Below are 22562 nucleotides of genomic sequence, written 5' to 3' on the forward strand. Positions count from 1 at the left end.
TATATTTATATTGAAAGATGGAGCATGCCCGAAGAGCCAAATGGCCTATTCCTGCTCCTATTTCTTACGTCTTTATATTTAAAGCGGTTCCTTAATTCTTGTCTGGGTACGAACCTGGAAATAGCTGGTAAGAACATTTTGTGACGATGCTTTGGTCCAGCCTCTCACTCCCTGGAAACATTACTGATGTCTGCACTTCGGAGGTGCTGGTCATTGCTGTCAGAATGTAGAGGGCAGGCACCACAGAGTTCTCTCATTCTCTCTGTGTGCTCTCAACACCTTAAGGTGGGGCTGGCCCCCATCACACCAGCATCTGCAACCAGTGATGCTGTGCACCAGCTCCTGAAGGGCTGAGGTGCTGAAGGCAGACACAGCATCAGATGTGTCTAAAGTTTCATAGCTGCGTCTCTGAGGTGGCCCTGATCATGGAGTGCAAGCGAGCTGCCCTTGGCCAGACAGGAGTCAGATATTCTCAGAGGTTATGTGAAAATCTATGGAGTGTTCTCAATGTATGTTGTCATCATCCTCCTGCGACCGAGCAACTATTAGGGCCTCCACATCGTCTCAAAGACAGGAGCGTTCTCACAGAGGGTATTGGCGCTGCCATAAGCCAGACTGGAGTCAAACGTTCAAAACTGCGATGTGCGGATCTAAGGGGACATATCACTGCACGTTGCCGTCATCCTCCACAAATCTGGCAGCTATGAGGGCTTACCGAGCGCGCCTGCCTCGTCCCCATCATTGTCACCACTGAGGACCCCCTCACCCTCATCTCCGTTGCCGTCCTCCTCATCGGAGGAGATGTGCAGCTCCCCCATCTCCTCCTCAGCCAGCTCCTCTCCCTATTGCAGTGCCAGGTTATAAAAGGCGCAGTAGACGATGACGATGCGTGACACCCTCTGCGGACTGTATTGCAGGGCTCCACCAGACCAGTCCAGGCACCAGAACCGCATCTTCAGCATCTCGATGGTCTGCGCCACCAAGTTGCGAGCTGCTGCATGAGCCTCATTATAGCAGCCTGAGGTTGTCGCATGGGTGTCATCAGCCACGGCCTCTGTGGGTAGCCCTTGTCCCCAAGGAGCCAACCCTGAGGACTCTGGAAGAGTGCAGGGATCTGTGAGCGACTCAGGATGTAGGCGTCATGCACACTCTCTGGAAACCATGCGTATACCTGCAGGATGCGTTTCTGGTGGTCGCATACCAGCTGCACATTCAGCAAGTGGAAGTCCTGCGGCCGATGAAGTCCACCAAGTGTAGCGATGGAGACCTGAGCGCCACATGAGTGCAGTCAATCGTACCATGCACCTGTGGGAATCCCGAGATCAGGGCGAATCCAATGGCCCTTGCATCCTGGCTGTCCCGGTCCCAGGTGAAATGCACAAAGTTGTGTGCCATCCATGACCTCGTGGATGCATTTGTGGGTGGTGGATTGTGAAATCCCACAGAGGTCACCTGTGGAGCCCTGAAAGGAGCCACTGGTATAGAAATTGAGCACCGCGGTCACTTTCACAGCCACTGGCAGTGGATGCCCTCCATGTTCCCTTGGTGCCAAGTCCTGCAGTAAGTGGCAGATGTGAGTCACCAGGTCCCTGGACATGCGCAGTTGTCAGTGACACTGGTTCTCAGTCACCTGCAGGAAAGACAGGCGGTGTCTATAGTCCCTGGGTGTCGCTAGGCGCAGACCAGCCACGGCTCGCTGTCGCTCCTGCAGCGTGTGCGGGAGCCCCTTCATGAGGTTGCTGCTCCTGACTTTCCATGGCCAGGCGCCTCAATCATTCTCTCCTCCGTCTTCTACAGTCTCTGTAGGCCATCAGGCATACAGCTAGGTCACCAGGACCCATGATCCTGACGTAGTCCTCCTGCAGCATAAGAGAGAGACATGGTTATCATGGCTGTACTTAGCACCTTTCCTGGCCCTGTGTGACCGCCCCTTAATGCTTCCCAGAGAGTGCTGGTCACCCCTTGGATAGCCAGAGATGAGTGCACTGCATGGCTGCCCTGTCAACCTGTGACATGGGGTACATTGATCCAAACCAGGATGCTGAGATTGCAAGGGACTGTGAGCGCCTCCAGCAGTGACTGCTACATGGTCAGCGTTGGCGAGGAGATTGTACAAACTGTGTAGCCCAGCTGATCTGCAGTCCAATAAAGTGGTGGCAGACTCAAAGTCTGTTTTGGTGGGGTGGGGGTAAGGTCTGGAGTGCTTGGTGGCCCTTTTGGTGCCTCCGCGTTGCTTGCATGGGCGGGCAGGCAAGGAGCCTGACCCCAAACATATCACTGTGGCTGCGCCTGATCTGTCTCAGTTGCAGAGGCATGGTCAGTTTATACAGGCGTCCATAATGTGTGGCCACTTCCCTCGCTTACCTTGCATCCCGCCTCGATTGCCTGTGTGCGGGATGCAGCGCCAGGGCAGCACTTGACCGGGGTGGGGGGCTGGATGTAAGCGTGTAGCCGATGTGGCCCGCTCGCCCCCGGACACTCCCACCCCACCCTCAGCAGTCGCCTCCGGGGCCGGCCAGCACTTGACCCCAGACACAACCCCCCCCACCCCCAACAGTCGCATCCGAGGCTGGCCAGTACTTTCCCCTGGACAGCACCACCCTCCCCCATCAACAGTCGCCTCCAGGGCCAGGCATCAGTTGCCCCTGCTCCCTGGCGCTCCGAGGCCTGTAAACAATGGGCGAGCTGTGGAGAACGCTGCTGCTCACTCACCTTTGTTCCCCCAAGGTGAAGGCTGCCAAGTGCACGTTGCCTGTGTGCTGTTGTGAAACACATCAGCGTGCTTTCCCGCCGATGTGGACAGACAATACAGTGGGGTTCCAAGAGTCCGGCGGGATGGCCTTTTAATTATACGCTAATGTATTACAATTAGCTCCCTACTGACCGATGGTGGGCAACACAGCCTGCCATTGGCAGGCTGAGCCGATGATCGCGACCTGCCTTCATGTCTTTGTGAAGCAGGTCGCGTTATATTTTCTGCGCACGCCACCTATCACGCCTGCTGCCAGTGGGCTCAGAAAATTCCGTCCTTTGTTTCAAAGGCTCGATGGAGTTTCAGCCAAAGAAGTCTGGCAACAGTGCAGTTTTTATTCCAAAGTCTGAAAAGATCTCTGGACTTTAAATTACTGTAAAACTCAAACCACAGTGTAGAGCCCTATGCTCAATCAATGCATTAAAAACATACTTAAATCATCATACATCATTACATTATGACATTTGAAGTTGACAAGTCCTTTTAAAGGTAACTGTCAAAAGATCCCTGACTCCGCTGCAGGCTTCCCCCAAAGTTCACAAAAGGACTTACCTGGCATGGTTCCTAGTCTTCAGGAATCCACCCGCCTTGACAAAAATACCGATGTGAGGGAAAATGGGATTTGCTAAAGGCAGCTACATGGTGACCCTGACATTACATTACATGAGCCTTGGGCTACAATCCACCACATTTTCTGGCCTAGGGAAAATGTCCATCAGGAATTGGCTGCTAAGTATAAAATTGTGGCCCTGCATGTCTCCAGTTTGGGCCTCCCGAAGAGGGTTTGGTCAGCATCAAGGGGGGGAAAATCCAGCCCCCCACTTTATCCTCCATTTGTCTTTCAGTGATGGGGCAGGTGATCATTAATGGAGCAGAACTGATTGGCACAGGAAAATCAGTTCGGCTGGATAAAGATCTGGATGCTGCAATCAAGAGGATGGTTGGACTTTCAAAGACACAAGAGATAACTGAGCGGGAACGTCTCCATGTGGAAGCACTGGATCTTTTTGCAAAAGGGTAAGGAGAATTATGTAAGGTATGATTTCAATCGTGCTGCAGAGGATTTTCTTTAGTGCCCATGACTAACAGTTATTAGCACTCAACTTGCATTACTCTGATCATTAAAGGGTTAATTGACTTTGTATGGAAAATGATTATAGGAGGCACAGTGCCATCATTTACAGTGCCCATGCTTATGGAGGGCAATGAACAATGCTAGGCAATTTCCCATAACCATTCCCATCACCATAAAATCAATATAAAGGTTCAGCTTGCAATGTATTAAGTCTTATTTTGGGTAATTCAGTAAACTTTTTGCACCTTGTTAAAGTCCAATCACAAAGAGAGGAATAAGATGTATATAGAGATAGAATCAGCAGTTACTCTCAGAAAGTGAAGCAATACACTGCTTTAAACGATTATTAACTTCTGTTAATATAATAACATTCAATAGTAAATGCTGATGGGATGAAGCTGTGTTTAAGAATTTGGTCCCTTTAAGTTCACAAACGTTAATTGCTTAAGTAAATCAGTTTGGAGTTTCAATTATTGTTTAATTACGATTCATTAACAGAAGTTGGAAGGCACTTGTCCGCTCCTGGCTCCATTTGAGGAAAATTAATATGAATAAAACTCACTCACTTTTCCAGAACCTCTTCATCCAATTGCGAGTTGTGGGGAGTCAGAGCCTATCCCGACAGGCAATGGCGTTAGGCAGGGTACACCCAGGACGGGATGCCAGTCTATCACAGGACACCCACTGACATGCACACACACATACAGGGGCAATTTACCCAATCCACCTAACCAGCGCTCTGGGAGGAAACTGGACCACCCGGCGGAAACCCAAGCAGACATGGGGAGAACGTGCAAGCTCCACACAGACAGACACCCAAGGTCAGGATCAAACCAGAGTCTCTGGAGCTGTGAGGCAGCAACGCTAACCACTGCACCGCCCATGAATAAAACTGTCTTTCTTATTTTTCTTACACACTTCCAAGTGTTTGAGGTACCTGTTTTTGGAAAATTTGAAGGACATTGAATTTTGGACATTCTTCTTCCTGAGTTATTTTTAAAAGTTTGCAATATTAATTTGGGGCTGTGACTATGCCATTCTTTAAGGAACCACGGGTCAAGAAAGATTTCTAGCGCGGAACACCTGGAGAGGAAGAGATACCTTGTATATCTAAGCTAACAAAGAACTGCTGTTGCCAGGCTAAAGACTCTTGTTGATACGTTAAAAAACACTGTGTGTGTGTGTGTGTGTGTGTGTGTGTGTGTTGCAAGCTGCAAGGAAAAGACTCTTTCTTTTCCCCTCTCTGCCTCGCCTTTGTGTTAAACCTTCCTCAGAAAAGTCTCATTAGAATAAATCATCTTTTTTTTTGAAAGCCTGCAAAGTTGAGATAAATAAGAGGCACCAAGAACACTTTCACCAACAAATCCATCTGAAAGGACTTCCAGATCTATTGTGACCAGAATTCTGTTAGATCAACGCTGTCGAGATCTTTCTGAATTTGATTCCTTTAACAGAAACGTTCCCATCCTCCAGCCTCTGCAGCAGACTGTTGTTTGTTTTGTTCTGTTCTGTGTTTGTGTGTGCGTATGGGGGTTTGAATATCTGCATTTTTTAAAAGGGGAAAATCATTACACTTCTAAACTACAACTTATATGTTAACCAGTTTATTAACTTGTTTTTGAAAAGCAGTTTGTTTTATAATAAATTTATTTTTTTATGTTTACTGAAAGAAGCCAGATTAGAGTCTTTTTATGCTGGGAATAACAGTATCAAAGGTAAACAACTGGCCAGTTTTGTGGGCGAATCAAACATTTAAACTATTATGACGTGTGGAGAAGTGGGGCCAGAATTAACTGCACACTACTCCCATCGCAGTCCGTAACATAAGGACAATTTTTGAGTTCTGTGTGAATCAAGCAGGTGTTGGAGTGGGCGTTTGCTATGCCTGCCTGACCCTGTTAACAGGAGACCTTAACCAATTTTCATGGTTGGAGTCATTTTTATGATTATGTTGTCATTTCAATAATTCTGGCCAGCAGCTTGCCAGTGAGTGGTGGGAAATCCAGCATCTTCTCTGCAGATCTGAGTCAGACGTTAGTAATGAAAGGAGGCAAGGGAATCCGGGAGCACGGAGGGACTGGCAGCAAGTGGAAAGATTCCTGGAGGACCATTTGTCTGTTACACCCTGGTTGGTCCGAATGATGTATGTGAAAATTAGCATGTCTGTCAAGTTTCAGGTGAAAAATTGTTACCTGATTCAAAACGAATTTAACACCTTGAAGTGATCAAGAAAAAAAGTTACAATGATGTTCGTTCTAACATCCTTTTAAATTCTTTAGATCTCTTCCAAAAGCATGCAATCTGTGGGAGGAGATCCTGTTGTATCAGCCAACCGACCTGCTGGCATTGAAGATGTCTCAGGATACCTACTATTATCTAGGTCACCAGCAACAGTTAAGAGACTCCATTGCACGGGTTCTTCCTCACTGGACACCACAAATTCCTCTCTATGGGTAAGTATTCCATCTTCGTATTAGAAAACGTTCTGCCAGCATTTTTTAGTAGTTACTCAGCCACGTGTCTTTTTTAAGCTGGGAGAAAGGCTGTAAATATATCTCCATAATCAATGATGTTGGAATTGTAATTCAATAACTTGCACTTCAGCCTTCCCCAGAGGTAGATGTGCTTTTGATTAGCCTTTTTGTTCCATGGCTGTCATCAGGATGAGCACAAAGAAGTCTATCAATCGCACCATCATACGGTTTCCATCAAAGCTGTTTATAAGTCCACAAAGTCGTTACCATATACTGTAATTGATTGGTTACCCTCATACGTTTTGATTAATTTGGGGTGTCTTCAACTCTAAAACAGATTTGTCCAATCTTTTTGCATGGGCAGTGCATATTTCCATTTCTTTATCACTCAATGGGCTGATGAGCAAACTTTGGAAATTTACATGAATTAAAAAAAAGTTGAGTATGAAGAAAAGAAATAACTTGCTGAGCAAAAATAAAGCAGTGTAAAAACAATTAATTGATATATTTTTTAAAAAGAGTAATTAATGAAGATGACTGAGAGGATTAGTGTAGGTATGGCCGACTCACTGCCAGTCTTAGAGTTGTCACTTACTCACCCTCAGCTACTGTCTCTCTCATGCAATCTCACAGTCCCTCCCTCTCCCACTCGATCTCTCCCAGTCTCCCTCCTGCTCTCTCTCTCTCTCTGGCTGGACTAGTAATCCAGAGACCCAAGGTAATGCTCTGGGGACCTGGGTTCGAATGAACAAATTTGAATTCAATAAAAATCTGGAATTTAAAGTCTGATGATGACCATGAAACCATTGTCAATGTAAACCCACAGCAATCTGGTTGACTCTTAAAATGCCCTAGTAAGCCACTCAGTTGTAACAAACTGCTACAAAGTCACGAAAAAGGAATGAAACTTGACAGACCACCTAGCATCGACCTAGGCACCGGAATCGACAATGGCAATCTCAGACCTGCAAAGTCCTCCTTACTAATATCTTACCAAAATTGGGAGAGCTGTCTCACAGACTAATCAAGCAACTCACAGAACCATATCTTACAGGTAATATCCCAGACACCACTATTCCTGGGTATGTCCTGTCCCACCAGCAGGACAGGCCCAGCAGAGGTGTCGGCACTGTGGTATACAGTTGGGAGGGAGTTACCCTGGGAATGCTCAACATCGACTCCGGACCCCATGAAGTCTCATGGCATCAGGTCAAACATGGGCAAGGAAACCTCCTGCTGATTACCACATACCGCCCTCCTTCAGCTGATGAATCAGTACCCCTCCATGTTGAACACCACTTGGTGGAAGCACTGAGGTCGGCAAGGGCACAGAATGTACTCTGGGTGGGGGACTTCATTGTCCATCACCAAGAGGGCTTGGTAGCACCACTACTGGCCGAGTCCTAAATTACATATTTGCTAGACTGGGCCTGCAGCAGGTGGTGAGGGAACCAACAAGAAGGAAAAACATACTTGGCCTCATCCTCACCAATCTGCCTACCGCAGATGCATCTGTCAATGACAATATCAGCAGGAGTGACCACCGCACAGTCATTGTGAAGACGAAGTCCTGCCTTCACATTGAGGATACCCTCCATTGTGTTGTGTGGCACTACCGCCATGCTAAATGGGATAGATTTCGAACAGATCTAGCAATTCAAAACTGGCGCTGTGGGCCATCAGCAGCAGCAGAATTGTACTCAAACACAATATGTAACCTAATGACCCAGCATATCCCCCACTCTACCATTACCATCAAACCAGGGGTTTGAACCCTGGTTCAATGAAGAGTGCAGGAGGGCATGCCAGGAACAGTACCAGGCATACCTAAAGATGAGGTGTCAACCTGGTGAAGCTATAACACAGGACTACTTGCGTACCAATCAGCATAAGCAGCAAGTGATAGACAGAGTTAAGCAATCCCACAGCCAATGGATCAGATCTAAGCTCTGCAGTCCTTCCACATCCAGCCGTGAATGGTGGTGGACAATTAAACAACTCACTGGAGGAGGAGTCTCCACAAATATCCCCATCCTCAATGATGGAGGAGCCCAGCACATCAGTGCAAAAGATAAGGCTGAAGCATTTGCTACAATCTTCAGCCAGAACTGCCAAGTGGATGATCCATCTCAGCCTCCTCTGGAGGTCCCCAGCATCACAGATGCCAGACTTCAGCCAATTCGATTCACTCCATGTAATATCAAGCAACAGCTGAAGGCACTGAATACGGCAAAGGCTATGGGCCCTGACAATATACCAGCAAGAGTACTGAAGACTTGTACTCCAGAACTTGCTGCGTCCCTAGCCAAGCTGTTCCAGTACAGCCACGGCACTGGCATCTACCGGCTATGTGGAAAATTGTCCAGGTATGGCTTGTACACAAAAAGCAGCACAAATCCAAGCTGACCAATTACCACCCCATCAGTCTACTCTTGGTCAACAGTAAAGTAATGGAAGGGGTCATCAACAGTGCTATCAAGCAGCACTTGCTTAGCAATAACCTGCTCACTAACACCCATTTTGGGTTCTGCCAGGGCCACTCAGCTCCTGACCTCATTACAGCCTTGGTTCAAACAAGGACAAAAGAGCTGAACTCCAGAGGTGAGGTGAGGTGAGAGTGACTGCCCTTGACATCAAGGCAGCATTTGACAGAGTGTCAAGGAGCAAAACTCTAGGCAAAACTGGAGTCAATGGGAATCAGGGGGAAATCTTTCTGCTAGTTGGAGTCATAAGTAGCACAAAGGAAGATGGTAGTTGATTGTTGGAGGTCAATCATCTCAGTTCCATGACATCATTGCAGGAGTTCCTCAGGGTAGTGTCCTCGGCCCAACCATCTTCAGCTGTTTCATCAATGACCATGCTTCCACCATAAGGTCATAAGTGGCAATGTTCACTGATAATTGCACAATGTTCAGCACCATTCGCGGCTCCTCAGATACTGAAGCAGTCCATGTCCAAATGCAGCAAGAACTGGACAAATCCAGGCTTGGGATGACAAGTGGCAAGTAACATTCGCGCCACACAAGTGCCAGGCAATGACCATCTCCAATGAGAGAGAATCCAACTATCAACATCCTGGGGGTTACCATTGACCAGAAACTGAACTGGACTAGTGATATAAATACTGTCGCTACAAGAGCAGGTCAGAGGCTAGGAATCATGCGATGAATAGCCCACCTCCTGACTCCCCAAGGCCTGTCCACCATCTACAAGGTACAAGTCAGGAGTGTGATGGAATACTCCCCACTTGGCTGGATGAGTGCAGCTTCTACAACACTGAAGAAGCTTGACACCGTTCAGGACAAAGCTGCCCGCTTGATTGGCACCACATCCACAAACATTCACTCCCTCCACCACCGACACACAGTAGCAGCGGTGTGTACCATCTACAAAATGCACTGCAGGAATTCACCAAGGTTGCTTTGACAACACCTTCCAAACCCAGGACCACTACCCTCTAGAAGGACAAGGGCAGCAGATAGATGGGAACACCACCGCCTGGAAGTTCTCACGCAAGCCTCTCACCATCCTGATTTGGAAATATATTGCCGTTCCTTCACTGTCGCTGGGTCAAAATCCTGGAACTCCCTTCCTAACAGCACTGTGGGTGTACCTACACCACATGGACTACAGTGGTTCAAGAAAGCAGCTCACCACCACCTTCTCAAGGGCAACTAGGGGTGGGCAATAAATGCTGGCCCAACCAGCATCCCGTGTATGAATAATATAAAAAAATCTCTGTCTCTCTCTCAATCTCTGTCTCTCTCTCAATCTCTTGCGCGCTCTCTCTCTCACAATGACTCGTTCTCAATCTCTCGCCCTCTCGCAATCTCTCGTGCTCTCACGGTCCCGCGCCCGCTCGCGCTCTCATGCTCTCGGTCTTGCCCGCATGATCCCGCCCCCTCTCTCGATCCCGCTTGCTCTTGCCCACTCTCTGTCTCGCTCAATCTCTGTCAATCTCGCACAAGCCCACCCAACCCCTTGCGCGCCCACCCCCATCTGTGCACACTGCCGCTCTCACTGTGACGAAATGCGAATACTTACCTTGATTTTGAGATTGGCACTTTGGTTTTTTTTAACATAATTTGGGCATGTTGCACACACGCTGGCTGTGAGATGGTTGCGCACGTGCAGAGTGTGTCCTTTACTGTCCTTAGGCCGAGAACCGGCCCTATGTGCCTGATTAGAAGGAGAGGGAAGCAAAGAACTGAAACAGTGCAAAACTGCAGGTCAACTGACCAGGAACCAGAGCGCCATTAAGAGAATGGTGTCCCAGGACATCGGACACTGGGAGGGGGATAGGGAGAAGGTCCCAAATCAAAGGGTGGGACAGAAAGAGGTCCCCGAAGAAAGTCGTAGGCAGGGATCAGAAAGCAGCCCCAGAAGACAGTCCCAGGTAAGGGACAAGGACAAAAATCAGAAACGGACCCTATTAAGTATTAAGTTGAGAGAAAGGAGCAGAGAAATAGGTTTCAAGTTAAAGTGAGAGAGCTGTGAGGAGCAGACTGGAAGTGAAGTGGGCTTGAGAGAAGCCCAGAAGACCCGAGAGGGCAGACGAAGGTTGATGGCTCCGTGTTGCAGGCCGTAGGGCCAAAGGTACCCCTTTTGAGCAGTGGTCTTATGCTTGGCAAGGCTGAAGATCTGAAGTTGTGCTTGGAAGGTGAAGCTTGAGTGTACTCTGAGATCCAGAGGAAAGGAATCTCAGAAGGCGAGATTGAAACCGTTGAGTTGGATCCTTGTTGATGCTGTCTCAGATGGAGGGATGTTTGGGAGAGATTCCAAGTTGAGTTCTTCAAATATGAAGATTGTCTTTCTTACGAGGATCCCTAGAGTTTCAGTGAGAACAGTTGGCTCACAGTGTGACAAACGTCTGGGTTGTTGAGGAATCCATGGACTCTGTTTGGGTCAGATCTGTCATTTACTATGGAGTGTGGTGTGTCTGACCACAGTTCGCCTGTTAATTCACATGAATGTATACGGGCCTTGAATATTAGAGAATAAGATAAATATTATGAATTGTTTTATAATTCCGGATTTGTATGTGTCTTCTCTCCATGACCCTGACGGGCTCACCTCCCACTGTGGCCCCGTGGTAGGGTGGTGGCATGTTAAATGGCCTACTTCTGTTCCTCCTACATATTAATCACATGCCCATTCATTATCCAACATGGCATAAATTTGATTTGCTTTGCTTTTGTTTTTACTGAAGAAATAGATGGTTATTTTGATTTCCTATATAATTGGTTTCATTCAATCATCTGTGCTCTGTCTGAAGGCATGTCTTTGGCTCATTCTCTGCTGATACTTCATCCTGAGCTCTTGGCAGTTTTTGTCAGTAGTGGTTTCCCATTGCCTTCCACTCTCAGGGGCAGGACAATGAAGCAGGTCCCAAGTCTACCTCAGCCAGAACAGGAATCATAGCCATGCTGTTGACGTTATTGTAAACCACATGCTGGTCATCTAACTGAGCTAACTGGTTACCTTTTAATTGTCTTTTTAATAAAGTAAGCAGGAGATTATTATCCGAAATTGGCAATGCCTCATAGATACCCAGTTTTGAGCTGTTAGTTCTGTTCTTAATCTGACTGACTTGGCGATGCTACACAACACAATGGAGAATATCCTTTGTGTAAATATTCCAGAATTGGCACAGTGTCACTGGATGGGATCTTTGTGTCACCATCAATCACTAAAATGGTAAAGTTTTTAAAAAATTGATGCACAAGAGGTGTCTGTAGGCAAGTGACAGCTACATAGCTGCTGACTCTCTGGTAAAGTGGGTGCACTTTGCTGCATGAGATGGGTACAAGGAGATTGTGTTACAATTATTTCCCCTTTTGATGCTCCAGTGCATCAGACCTTAGTGGTAGTATAGTGCTGTGTACATTACTCAAAGGTCTGTTCAAAGACATGAAAAGAAGACTGCATCCATGAAGGATTTTGGCAAGCTCAGACTATCTAGCATTATTGTATATAAGGTAGATGACCCAAGATTCCATGCCACGGAGAGTTGCATGTTAACCACAATGACAACTTGTATTTATATAGTGCCTTTAACATAAAAACATTCTTAGGAGAGTTATAAAGCAAAATTTGGCAGAGCTACATATAGATATATTAGGTCAAATGACCAAAAGCTTGTTCAATTGGTAAAGGAGCATTTTGAAGGAGGAAAACAAAGTAGAGAGGTGGAAGGGTTTAGGGAGAGAATTCCAGAGCTTAGGTCCTTGGCAGCTGAAGGCATGGTTACTAATGATGCAATTATTAGTAGGAATGGTCCCAACACCAGGATTAGAGGAGTACAGATATCAGAGGGTTGTGGGGCTGAAGGAGATTACAGAGATAGGGAGGGTTGAGGCCATGGAAGGACTTGTAAACAAGGATGAGAATTTTAAAATTGAGGCTTTGCTTAACAGGGAGCCAATGTAGATCGGTGAGCACAGGAGTAATGGTTGAACAGGACTTGGTGTGAGGCAGGACATAAGCAGCAGAGTTTTGGATGACCTCAAGTATACTGAGGGTAGAATGTTGGGGACAGGCCAGGAGTGTATTAGATTATTCAAGTCCACAGTTAAAAATGGCAGGGATGAGTGTTTCAGCAGCAGGAATTGGATCTGGGAATGTTATGTGGTGGAAATAGGCAATTTTAGTGATGGCACAGATATGTGGTCGGATGTGTCACCAAGATTGCAAACAACTTGGTTCTGGTTCAGGGAGTAGCCAGGAAGATGGATGAAGTTGATGGCTAGAACAGAGTTTATGGCAGAAAATAAAGAAAATGAACTGAATTTCTGTTCTGGGATCATGACCCTTATGTCAGAAACATTTCCAGGCCCAAACCTTGGGCACAAGCAGGCTAATCTGTGGCCAGGGTGCGCACTCACTGTCAGATTAGTGGCGGTAGAGGCACACCAGAAGCAGGAAAATAGCAAGGTGGGCATGATTTAAAGGTGTGCCTTCAGGTTTCAAAGCTCTAAGCTCTGAAATGCTCTTTCTAAACCTCTCTGCTTCCCCAAAACTCTTTCTTTAAGTCACCCCTTTAAAACTTACCTCTTTGACCAAGCTTTTGACCCTGCCCTTAAGTTTCCTTATGTGGCTTGGTGGTAAATTTTGTTTTATAAAACTCCTGTGAAGTGCTTTGTAATGTTTTAATGTTAAAGATGTTGCATAAATTAATTGTTATGTATGTTGTTTCAAACATATTGGGTTAGATCTCGACTTTGTGCAACAGTGTAAAACTGATGTTAGTTTTTTTTTTGGCAATCTGCTTTACTTCTCATCTGATTTCTAGTTCCGTCAGCACCTCCATTCAGTCCATTACTGGGTGCCAGCTGAAAGGCAATCATGTTACATCATATTAATAATTTATTATAAAGACAATAAACCAGAATTAAAAGGCATTGATTTGTATTGATAACCTTGTGTTCTCACCTGCTTTAGTTACTTGAAAGGGATGTACTCATTTGGGCTGGTGGAGACTAACTTTTATGACCTGGCACTAAAAACAGCCAAAGAGGTAAGTGAGAACTGAAGTATATCACTAGAGATTGGAGAGCAAGGTGTTATTTTTTGAAGAATCATTATATTCATCACATCAGTGACCATCTGTTGTGGTATAACTGACTGATTTTGCCCCATGTAAACCGATTTCTCTGGTGCAAAATCCTAATATCCTGTTCAGTAAACACCAACATTAATCAATATATTTCCTGATTCAAAATATAACTGTAAAACGCTGCAATATTGACCACTGTGCCATCAGAAGGATATTTTGCCATAAAGGGGTTCACATGAATCATGTGGGTTGTTGGACAGTCAGATAGTAGGAGTGAGCTGGTTTGGATGGCGGGTGGCGATCAAAAAGAGGGATGTAAATTCGAGAAAGGAAGTTCAAAAAGGGATGAAGGGGAACCCTTTTTCTCTTCTCTCGAGGAAGTAAAATTGTAACTAACTATTCTACACCAGATTGGAAGCAGATTCATTTAAATACCAAATAGTGCAGTTTAAATAAAACAGAGTTTTCCCACAATATGGGAAACCCCTCTAGAGAATTCCCTCGCGACCATAATAGCATGACAGAAATAAATGTGTAAAGCACAGGAAGTGAATGTATTACATTTATAGATGTGCACAAATGGAAAAATGTTCAGACCTGCTGTAGTTTTGCTCACAGAGAAAGAGAGTCATGGGGTTGGACCCAGGGAGCTCTGCCTGGATGCATATACCATTCATTATTCTTTGCTGCTGGGGTGTTTGCCAATTCCATCATCAAGTGCACTCCCACTGATCCCATGTATGTCGGAGGATACTGGACATCTGGTGCAACTGCCACACAGAAATTGAAGGATATATTGGGTAGTAACTTCTGAGCTCCAGGGCATTGTGTTTCGGGGGTATTCAAAAGATGCGCTGGGGAACTCCCCCTGCCACCCCCAGCCCCCTCCAAGAAATTCCCAGGTAAGGTTTGCACAGCAACTGCCCAGAAGTGCAAACTTCCCACTGGGCACCATCCGAAAATGCGATTTAAATCGCAAACTTCGGGTGGTTCCAACTGTGTTACATCAATATTGATCCAGGAAAAGTTAGAAGAATTAAAACCAATTCTAACTTCTGGCTAACTATTGTACAGTCCCACACCAAACCCCCGCCTGCCGCCAATGAGACACCCCCCACACCCCAATGAACCCCTATGGTACACCACACCCCTTGGGACTACCCCCCCCACCGAAGAGAACTCCTCAACCCATGGGATTCCCCTTGCGCCCCATGATACTTCCAGCCCCACGGGGCTCTTCCCCACCTGCCACAAGGACCACCCCTGCCAGGCCTGTCTCTGTTCCCCCCACCCACTGCCGCCAGACCCAACCTCCCACAACCCCCCCACCCCCCCCCCCCAACTTACAGTGAGAGGCCCGACTCTCACCACCACTGCCATCACAAACTAGCCGCCCACTCCCACAAGGCCCGACCTGACACCCTGATCCACACCCCTCTGCCCCTTCAAAGGTCCCACCCACTTACCTTATATACTTAACCTCCCTGCCTTGTCAAAGACCTTTAAACTTACCTGATTTACAGCAGCTAGTGCTGTAAACAAGGGACTGTGGCATACTCATCTGCAACTCTACAGCCCTCAATGCTAGGCCCCAGGGACACGCTGCACTTGTCCAGCCTGAGTTAGAAAGGTCAGGCGAGATAGGATCACCTGAATTTCAAGGTAAGAACTTTTCCAGCGGAGTGGCAATCCAATTCAACTGCCACTCCATTGGAAGTTGTAGGCCATTATAATGTCTTTTAACATCCACAGTGTAAACTTCTATCTCTCTTTTTCCCCCTCCTCTATCTTCTCTCCATCAGAGCTTGGCTCTGAACCCAAGGGATGCCTGGTCTACACATACCCTGGCACATGTGTACGAGATGCGTGCAGATGTGGACACTGGATTAAAGTTTCTGAAGCAGATGGAAAACAACTGGAAGGTAAACATAAGACAGCAAAGATAAGTGGTTCCTGATTGAGCCCCATTAAAATTGATAAAATATAATTTAGACAGCGGCTGGTACAGCTGCATAGAGCACCGTGGGAATGAATTCCACTCTTTCGGATCTGCTGTAGGGAGGTTGGTTGTTTCTGTTCAGTCTTCCCAAAGGCAAGGGAGCAGAAGATCATTGGAAGGAAAATTGTCATCACTAGGTTTCTGTTATATACTTTCTAGCAGATTGCTCACCTTCTTTTGCAGCCTTAATTGCTGGTTTTGTGGTGAGAAAATGTAGGGGAAGGAATTTTGTTCCCCATTTGTTTTTTTTCTAAAATAGGTTAAATAAATGAATAACTGTTAGCATCCAGTTGAGTTTGATGCAATTGATAACATTTATTGTTGCCATATCTGTTATTAACACAATAACTAAGAGGGATAGTTGAGATACAGAAAATCTGAAATACAGTCGATCGATACCAATAACGAACAACTGCTAGTTGAAAAATAGCCCTGCTAGAGCAATGGGAATAGGTGACCTGTCTCCTAATAGTCATGGAATGCTGAAAAAGCCAAAAATAATATATTTATGGAAATGTTTTAATAATTGCCTTTTCAATCTATTTACAGAGTTCTGACATGCTCTCCTGTCATATTTATTGGCATTGGGCACTCTACCACATTGAAAAGGTTTGTAAGTGATTTGGACACTTGTACCATCCCATGTTTGTTTGTACCTGCTAATTGTCATATTACGCTTAACATCCACAGCCTGACTTTCCAACATAAATACATTTTAAGCTATCCCATTGGATTGAAGGATCCTATACTTCCTCCATGTGTGCACCGCGATCATTTTGTAATGTCACTGACAGGAGCAGAACTGATCTGATAATCTGAAAATATCTTGACAAGGTATTCTACAAGAGGGGACTGGGTGGTGCAGTGGATTCTGCTGAATAACAGGTTCTTCTTTTGGATGGAAAATCAGCATAATATTAAGGGGGGGCTGGACTTCTGCTTAACTCAGTGGTGGGCCTTCAACCCGGTTAATGTCCTGGGGATATTTAAATATTTTAGTCAGACTCCCAACAGGAATCCAATCTGCATAGGGAGGGGCCTTTGCAGTTTGAGGTCAGCTGAGCTGAGAGGTTAGAGATATGAAAAACCTAAGCATTAAGGCCCTATTCCAGCCTCTCCCTTTGTCACTGTCTTTGTTTGGAGTGGACAGAAGCTCCTTGGAATCCCTGATGTAAGATTATGACCTGGTGGATCTCAGTTTTGACCTAATTTGAGTCACATGCCTGCTGGACTAACTATCCAGTGTGCTGGATTGTGATATTTAGCCCATTGATTTATAAAAACACTGTCTCTCTTGTCAATGGAAGATGGCGGCGCAAGATGGCCTCCAATACCTGTCTGCACATGCGCACTAGTCCATGCATGCACAGAAATACAATGATGTCAGTCCTCTGTGCCCAGCCTGCCAGAAAGCCTTTTGTTCTGTTGGCAATATTTTTTCAACAACCCTTTGGATTTTTTTTTATGCATTAATTTAATGGTATACAACTAAGATTGCTAACATTGGTTGGACCCTGGAGATTCGGTCCTTTGATGTATTCTGCAGTCTTCAAATCTTATTTTGTTTACTTAATGGCTTGACGACTGCTCCCTCACAGGAAGACTAGGTAACAAATTGTGTTCTGAGGTTGCGAATGTAAAGGCTGGTCTTGACAAACTGGTCACTGCCCAAGTGTCATGGAGCTATTAATGTATATAATATTATTGGAAATTATTTTTCTTTTAAAATAGAGGTTTAGTTTGTGGGTATGTCTTAATTGGATTAAAGCCAGCTAGGCTGGGTGCTTTGATGTATCCTAGTTTTGAGATGTAAGAGAGGTACAGTGCATTTGCATTTTGTTGAATAGAGCATTCAAGAAGGGGAGTGAAATCTGGCACCTAGCTAGCAGAGACCAAGCAATGTTTATATAACTAATAAAATTGGTACTATCAAAAAGGTTTCATTGTTAGAAGAGGTGATGTGCAAGGGGGCTGGTGATACAGTGAGAATTTACATTCACTGAGATGTGCTGGGTATAACAGATAGCAGTTTCGTGTATGCAAGGCATTGGCAATGTAAGATCTCAGAGCCTGTAAGCCTGCCATTGTGTCTGCAAAGGAACCAAAGTGAAAGGAATCTCACTTTGAATTTGTAAGGTGAAAATACTTTGGCTGGTGTCTGTTTAAAGTCCATAGGTTGTTGTTGCCTTAATGGAGATTAGTTTGGGAGTTTGTTAAAAGTTATGATAGTAGTAATTTGTAGCCATGTGTATATATTTAACTTGTGTAAATTAATAAATGTCTCGTGTAGTTTGATATAAAAACCTCTCGAGAACTGGTGGTCTGATTACATAGGAACATAGAAACTATTCGGCCCTTCAAGCCTGCTCCATCATTCATTATGATCATGATTTCTGAATTTAGAACTGCATCTCAAACATACCACCTAAAAATATAGATTATGACAGTTGTTTAAAGTTTCCCTCTAGGGTTTTTAAATAACTCAGCTTTACCAACTGCATCAGTCATAACACCAAGCCCCATATAATTGTGACATGATGTCAGTCCAGTACGCCACAGTATCTTCACGATAAAGGCAGGTATCTGCTAATGTTTTTAAAATGTGTTTGTAAGGGTATTGGTGTATTTTAGAAGTATATAGATCACGCTGTTGCCAGTGCAGGGTTTTTACTGGCCGTGGTTAGATAGTGACAGGCATTAAGATCAAGGTGGAAAAAGTGTGTTTTCCCGGCTATCGGTCTAAAACACAGCCATGATGATATGAGCAGCGCCTCCTTTGGTCCTGGCCGCTGCCTGCTCTGTCGTTTGCAATTACATAACGGAGTAAAACACTAGAACTTCACCTGCACAACATTGGCAACAAATGCAGCCTTTTTGAAAAATGGAGGAAATGCTTCAACAGGAAGTGTTCAAAAGAATGACAAATCTTGGCTGCATAATCACTTGGGCACCGTCCTCCTGACTCTGCCCTCCATGGAAATGGCCATGGAATCTGTTTTCAGATCTTGAACTCAAAACACTTTGTTAAAAATCATCTGAAGAGGAGCGAATTTGAAATAAAAGCAAAATTAACAACATGTTGCTTACTGGTACAAAACCTTCTCCAGGTTAATAGAAACATATGTATGTTGAAGACCAGAAAGGGTTATAGGAATCCAGCTGCTTGGTCTCAGTTTTGTTGGTGCAAATTTATGATGACTTATAAAGTCAGCTTCACCTGAGGGCATATTTTACAGGGCTCTTTGCCCATTGGCAGGGCTTCACATACATGCAGCCAGTGGGGAAAGAGCTGTTGATGTTTTGTTTTTTGATTACAATGGATGGAAAGATGCCTATGATTTTGTGATCACTGCCACCTGTGTCCAAGCTCCCACTGGCAGAGCGGGGATTGGAAATGTCATTGCATTTAGTGAAATCTATCAAAGGAAAATGTATTTGGGCTGGTCTGGATCAATTTCTCAGAGAGTGGATATAAAAACACAGCATAAAGCTATCCAGTACACACAGCTCACATAGAGGGGGTGTAAGAAATGAAAATGCTATACAGCAGAAATAAGGAATGCTTTCTGCAGCTGAGTTTTAGTTGTGTTGTTTGAGGCCTAGTGGAGGGAGATTCATTCTGTAGCTGGATTGTACTTTATCTGATCTGGGCAGCACTTTCCTTAGCTTGGACTGCTTAATATTAGCAATTATTACCCTGAAACCCTCAATTATGTTTACTTCCTTATTCTTGGATAACATTCTTATTGATTGGTTATTCGGACTCGAAACGTTAACTGTGCTCCTATCTGCAGATGCTGCCAGACCTGCTGAGTTTTTCCAGGTATTTTTGTATTTTTGTTTTTGTTTTATTTTATTTTTGTTTTGGATTTCCAGCATCTGCAGTTTTTTGCTTTTTTCTTATTGATGGTGTTCTTTTCACACAGGGCGAATATGAAGCAGCACTCACACTGTATGATGCTCATGTGAGTATAAACTGTAACTGAAGGTTGAAAAAATATTTTACAGCAGAAGTCCAATTTATATTGGATGTAGGCATTTTGATTTTTGTTTATGTTCATTTGATTTCAAGGATTAGTTCCGGATTAAATTTGGGTATTTCAGCATTTAGTATTTAAACTGTGAAGAATCAAAGTTGTCTGCATGCTGACACTTCTTGTCCTGCATATTACACAGTTGCAGCAGTGTTGAAAGGGAAAGTACTTTGCAGTTTCCATTCTATTTTCTCATATTTGTACCTAATGCTGCTACTTTTAGCTGCATATTGCTGTTTAGCAGCAGGACTGATTTGTGTAAAAAGAGTAGAGTTCTTTGAAGAGCCCTTGTGGCAATTGCCTTTTTTATTTAAACTGTTCCACTAAACCTTGCGTCAACGAGGCCAGTCATGTCAGATCTCCAACCCCCACCCCCAAACCTCCAGTACATTGTCCAGGGTTTCCTGGAACTTCCCCAGTGGATGTAGATGGGCCAACACTTATTGTAGGAGTAACCCGAGAGTTCGGGTGATAATGAGGTGGGAAGTTGGGTGCTCAGCCAGGATCGACATGGGTCTTGAGGATGGAGTGATGTTTGCTGGCAGGCTGGTAGGTACTCCTGTAAACCTCCACACAACTCCCCTGATTCCTGTCTCCAGAATCAGTTGAATTACATGAGGCATTCGGTACCAATAGAAAAACCCCTAGTTTGCATTCTCTCAGGTTCACTGCGAGTTTGCATTCCCTCCCTGCTTTCAGGCATAATGCCCAGCCAGAGAGCACCTAGAGGAAAGTAGACCTATTTAAACGGGGTAAAGTAAATTAGGACTTGTGATTCATCCCCCCCCCCACCCTCCCCCCGCCCCCCCTCCCCCCCCCCACTTACCCTCCCACCTCACAGCTTCATTTACTTCTCGTCATCTATCTATGAAAGTGAAATGTCTATTATAGGGGATGAAATATGCACAGAATGGTGACTGTGATGTTTATAAAATAGTAACTCTATTTCAAGAGACAATTAGTTGTGTGAAACACTTAATAGATGTTTTAATGTTGTTGCGTCATTGGCTAGGCCAGCATTTACTGAGTGGCTTGCTAGGCCATTTCAGAGTCAACCACATTGCTGTGAGTCTGGAGGCCAAACCAAGTAAGGACAGCAGGTTTCCTTCCCTAAAGGGCATTAGTGGACCAGATGAGTTTTTGCAACAATTGACAATGGTTTTTTTTTATGGTCATCGTTACACTTTTAATTCCAGATTTTTATTGAATTCAAATTCTAACATCTGCTGTAATGGGATTTGAATCCAGATCCCCAGAGCATTACCCTGGGTCTCTGGATTACCAATCCAGTGACAATACCACCATGCCATTACCTCCCCTTAAATATGATGTGAAGTAAATACAAGTATTTTAGTTTATTATTTCTCTCAACTGCATGTGTTTTGCTCTGGTTTCTTAGTGTTATTTTCTCTGTACCACATGCAGATTTCCAAAAGTTGTTTTGAATCTGGAACAATGTTGGATATAATGGACGCATGTTCTATGTTATTTCGACTCCAAATGGAAGGTTCATTTTTTTCCTTTGTCCAATGCTTCAAATTAAATTCAGTGTTCACATTTTTATATTTGAGTCCATTCATGGTGTTGCCTATGCTGACCTCTGTAACTTCCTCCAGCCCTACAAACCTTGTCTATTCTACCTGTTTCTCTGATTCTGGTGCATGCACTGCCCCCCACCCGATTCTACCTTTGCCCCATCATTGATAACTGTACCTTAAGTTACCTAGGTCTCCTTTTTAAGATTGTCTGTAGAGCCCACTTCTGACCAAGCTTTTGGTCAGCCCTTCTAATGTTTATTCCTTAGTCTTGGCTGTTTTTTTTAATTGCACCTCTGTGGCATGCTTTGGGACATTTGTCTGCATTAAAGTAGCTGTGTAAATGCAAATAATTGTTGAAACAATTTTGGATGTGGTTATCACATATAATTAACAAATAGACATGTGCTGTTAATAAATTATATTAAAAACAAAAACAGAAAATGCTGGAAAAACTCAACAGGACTGACAGCGTCTTTGGAGAGAGAAAAACAAAGTTAACATTTCGAGTCTGTATGACCCTTCTTCAGAGCTGAAACAGACTCGAAACGTTAACTTTGTTTTTCTCTCTCCAAAGATGCTGTCAGACCTGCTGAGTTTTTCCAGCATTTTCTGTTTTTGTTTCAGATTTCCAGCATTCGCAGTATTTTGCTTTTATAATAAATTACATTGTTGGAGGTAGGGAAGAAGCCAAGTAAACGGCAGTGAATATCTCATAGTGAGAACAGAATATAAATACCATTCTTAATCAGATTCATAGCTTCTTTTATTTTGTCTTTTCATTAACCCTGTTCCCTATTAAGCACTATTTATTACAACTATTGTTGGTCTCTTTTAGATCATAGGTAGAGGACTGTGTGCAGTTTTGGATCCCTCCCCCCACCCCCCTCCCCCCTCCCATTATAGAAAGGACATGAAAACCATACCATAGCATAGATGCACCGTAGTTATGCATAGACATTTGAAATATTGGCAATATTTCCCCAGATCAGGAAAAGCTGGGAGGAGATTTAATGTAGGCTTTTTAAAACTAATATGGCTTTTGGTAGGATTAATAGGGAAAATTATTTCCTTTGGGGAGTTGGTCACAAGTACTCATTGCTGAGAGTGAGGAGAGAGATTAGGTGAATCTTCATTA

At 44.6% G+C, this 22562-nt stretch overlaps 1 protein-coding gene across 2 annotated transcripts in view; it reads left to right on the forward strand.

The window, feature by feature from the left end:
- The window catches only part of ttc38 (tetratricopeptide repeat domain 38), a 66683-nt gene that overhangs the window by 22152 nt on the left and 21969 nt on the right, over positions 1 to 22562 (forward strand). For both annotated transcript variants that reach the window (XM_078568248.1, XM_078568247.1), the window contains 7 exons: positions 3598 to 3769; positions 6107 to 6280; positions 13742 to 13817; positions 15659 to 15778; positions 16405 to 16464; positions 19782 to 19820; positions 21315 to 21396. In XM_078568248.1, the coding sequence (XP_078424374.1) occupies positions 3598 to 3769; positions 6107 to 6280; positions 13742 to 13817; positions 15659 to 15778; positions 16405 to 16464; positions 19782 to 19820; positions 21315 to 21396 (723 nt within the window). The remainder of the gene's footprint in view (positions 1 to 3597; positions 3770 to 6106; positions 6281 to 13741; positions 13818 to 15658; positions 15779 to 16404; positions 16465 to 19781; positions 19821 to 21314; positions 21397 to 22562) is intronic.

This window comes from Cetorhinus maximus, chromosome 22, assembly GCF_964194155.1.
Source record: "Cetorhinus maximus chromosome 22, sCetMax3.hap1.1, whole genome shotgun sequence".
NCBI lineage: Eukaryota > Metazoa > Chordata > Chondrichthyes > Lamniformes > Cetorhinidae > Cetorhinus > Cetorhinus maximus.